This window comes from Thermobia domestica, chromosome 3 (assembly GCF_964235325.1).
Source record: "Thermobia domestica chromosome 3, izTheDome1.hap1.1, whole genome shotgun sequence".
Taxonomy (NCBI): domain Eukaryota; kingdom Metazoa; phylum Arthropoda; class Insecta; order Zygentoma; family Lepismatidae; genus Thermobia; species Thermobia domestica.
The window spans coordinates 75,388,510-75,391,719 of NC_137456.1; the positions used below are offsets into that span (position 1 = coordinate 75,388,510).

The 3,210-nt window shown below is 34.0% G+C and overlaps 1 protein-coding gene across 1 annotated transcript; it reads left to right on the forward strand.

Annotated features, from left to right (window-relative positions):
- Positions 1 to 1,434: 1,434 nt before the first annotated feature.
- On the forward strand, positions 1,435 to 3,009 carry LOC145681836 (uncharacterized). Its single transcript, XM_081753445.1, has one exon. It carries the CDS (start codon positions 1,435 to 1,437, stop codon positions 3,007 to 3,009), a length of 1,575 nt encoding a protein of 524 aa, XP_081609571.1.
- The last annotated feature ends 201 nt before the right edge of the window (positions 3,010 to 3,210 follow it).

The following is a 3,210-nucleotide window of genomic DNA, read 5'->3' on the forward strand; positions in this document are numbered from 1 at the left end:
GAAACGCTTTCGAGAGATTTTACTCACTGAGAAAAGTTTATTTGACCTATTTTTGAGTTGAAGGGAATGAGTTACTAAGCGAATGATCGTCTTTTCAATAAAGCTTTTATTTATGACATCTGATATGAAAGCTTTTCAACTAGCTAACAGTCCTTCTGCAACATCAATTACGTGGTTGTCTAAAAAAAAAAAAAAAACCTTTTAAGTTTTACGTCTCACGTCCATGCCGGTTAAGCAAAAGCTGACGGTGATGATGAGAAATGAATGAAATGGTGGAATGAAGAAAGTGGCAGAAAGGGAGAACCCAGAGAAAACCCACAAACACAGAGTTTGTCCATCACAAAGCTAACTTGGCTCGAGTTTTGATCGAAAAGAGATCCCCATTCACCAGAAATGAACCACCACAGCCCCAATTACGTGGTTGTGTAGGCAAGTCGTTACTGCATTGGCTTGTTTTAAGGCAGCCTGAGTTCTAATCCACCCAGGCTCAAAAACGTACTTCAATTACAATTTCCATCAATTCTCTATGTGATATACAAGTACTTTTCCTCTGGAGATGGGAAGAGCTTTCCGAATCATGAGATTGATAGGGTATTATAATAGGTGCATGCATGACAAACATTTTACAAATTTATTTATTCGTTCCGAATTTGATATTTTCAAGTAATTTCAACCATCTAATTCACGTATTATCAGTGTTTTTTCTTTCTTTCCACACACAGAAAATTTAATGAAATAATACATTATACGCACATCAAATCATAATATCAATGGTTTATAGCACTCATTGAACAACATGCTCCAAATAAGAGAGATTAATCTCGAAATGGAGATTTTTTTTTTTCAGTACATCAAATACACAGCGAAATCCTGTCTCAGTGCTCTACAGCCTTAGCAACTGTCGTCTACTGGTTGAAATGTTAGATGTAATAGGAATTGCATCTGTCAAGGCGTTTGTAATAGGAGCAAAAATATTGGACCCACCCTACCGTAGTTACGGAAGCTAGGGAGACACCTTTTCTTCTGACAGTACATTTTTACCAGCTTAATGCAACCAGAGATGATCATGGGTATATGATTAAACTCACATATGGGTATTAAGAAAGAAGGAAAAATCAATTATTCACTTTCATATTAAAAATTTCTTTTTTACTTTCAGGTTACCTGTTCAAGATGATGATGTTTATTTTTGTTTGTTATGGAACATTTGTTATTCAAGAAGCAATTCTGCTACTTATTGCTGAAAATATTGTAGATATCAGTTTCAACGAACCATTACATACGCTATTAAAATTTGGATTTGAAAGTAACACATGTAAAGTTTTTATTGAAGATTCGGCACATCTGGACGGAAGTTTCTACGAAACCGAACATAAATCATTGTCACCATCAATATGTGTAAAGACGAAAAGGCATGATATTGTTTTACAGGCAATGAATCTGAATTGTGAAACCTTCGTAGTTTTAACAGATAATGTTTGTGTTTCATTAGGCTTTATCGATCATGCTTATTCATTATCTATTCAAAGAAGAATATTGAAAATAATCATTACTGATTTACTAAGAGATTCTCCGAATAAACTTATGAATTGTCCATTCCTCAGATTCTTTCCTTACATATTTCTTCTAAGCTCAAAAGACGGAAATAGCTCATCGAACTTAGAAACAGAATACATTCTTGTGTCTATTCATAATGGATGTACGACACAAGTAGAGAACATGAACACATGGAGAAACAATGAGTTTAATACAAACCTAGAAAATATAATGAAGCTTAGATCAAGTGGTTTACAGGGTAGGATTTCTCCATTGCTAATGACAGATTTTCCTCCTTATAGTCTCATGCAAGATTTCCTGTATAACGGTGTGGCCTATATTTTGGTAAAGGAGTTCTGTAATCATTACAATACAACATTGCAAGTCAAATGGTTTCAAGATTATTATCACATGGATGCAAACAACAATACATATTTTTCGCTATTAAGAAATAGACAATATGAAATAGGAATTCCAGGAGCTATTCCGATGCCAATTCTATTGAGATATTACGATCTTTCATATCCTTATTATCATTTTGTTTCAAAGTTGCTTGTTCCATTACCTAAAAAGAGACTTCATTTGTGGTCAATATTTTCTCCATTATCATTTGAAGTTTGGATGAGTTATGTGGGATTTGTACTCATTACCGCCTCTCTTCTGAATTCGTTTGCTTATCTTATATCTCGACTGTGGAATGATCTGTCGAATAGTCCCTACCTAAAATGTTCTTATTCGCTACTTTATTCCATAGGTATTTCAGTTGGGTTGGGAACATCAAATGTGAATTATTTTGTAATACGACACTTGATTATCGCGGCCTTTATTACTTCTACTGTGTTTATAACAGCTTATAACTGTAATCTCGTGTCCTACCTCACAATTCCTGTTTACGAGAAATCTATTGATACTTTACAGCAATTTTTGGACAGCAAAATACATTGGGTTACAACGACAGAAGGCATAACATTCGTGTATTTGGACTCAATTGATCCACTAATTCAAGCAATAACTGAAACGTGTTTAGTAGTTGATAATAAAGAACTGCATTCACTGGTGTTGCAAGGTAAAGGGGCTATTCATGCGGAGTTGAATCCTGCAGGATCTCTCATGCTTGTAGATAATGTAGATGAAAGCACTCTGAGTAAACTCGGGTTGATGAAAGATTCTTTGCAGAGTTTTTATGCACCAATCTTTTTCTGTAAAAACTGGCCATTTCTAGAAACATTTAACTATCTGCTAAGTTATCTTCGTGACTCAGGGATACTTCTACAATGGGAAAGAGAGATTACTTGTGTACCTAGAGTTAAGCCACTCAGTAAAAATGGTAATAATGAACTTCCTCGTCCCCTGACAATGGATAACGTTGGTGGCTCGTTTTATGTACTTTTAATTGGCTTAGGAATTTCCGTTGTCTTGTTTGTTATGGAACATGTAACAAATTCAATTTTAGAGTATATTCATAGAATTTAATGAAAGCGAATTCATGTGTGTATGTGTTTTCTTTTATACAAACTCTTCTAATAAAAGTAACTCTTACGAAGCATATTAGTGCCTGTTTCAGTGCTTATAAATTCATTTGTTGTTGAAATAGTAGCAAAAAGTAATAAATATTGAGTACCAACTGACTCAAATTGCTTTAATGATTATTTTTAATGAAGAATTATAATCATT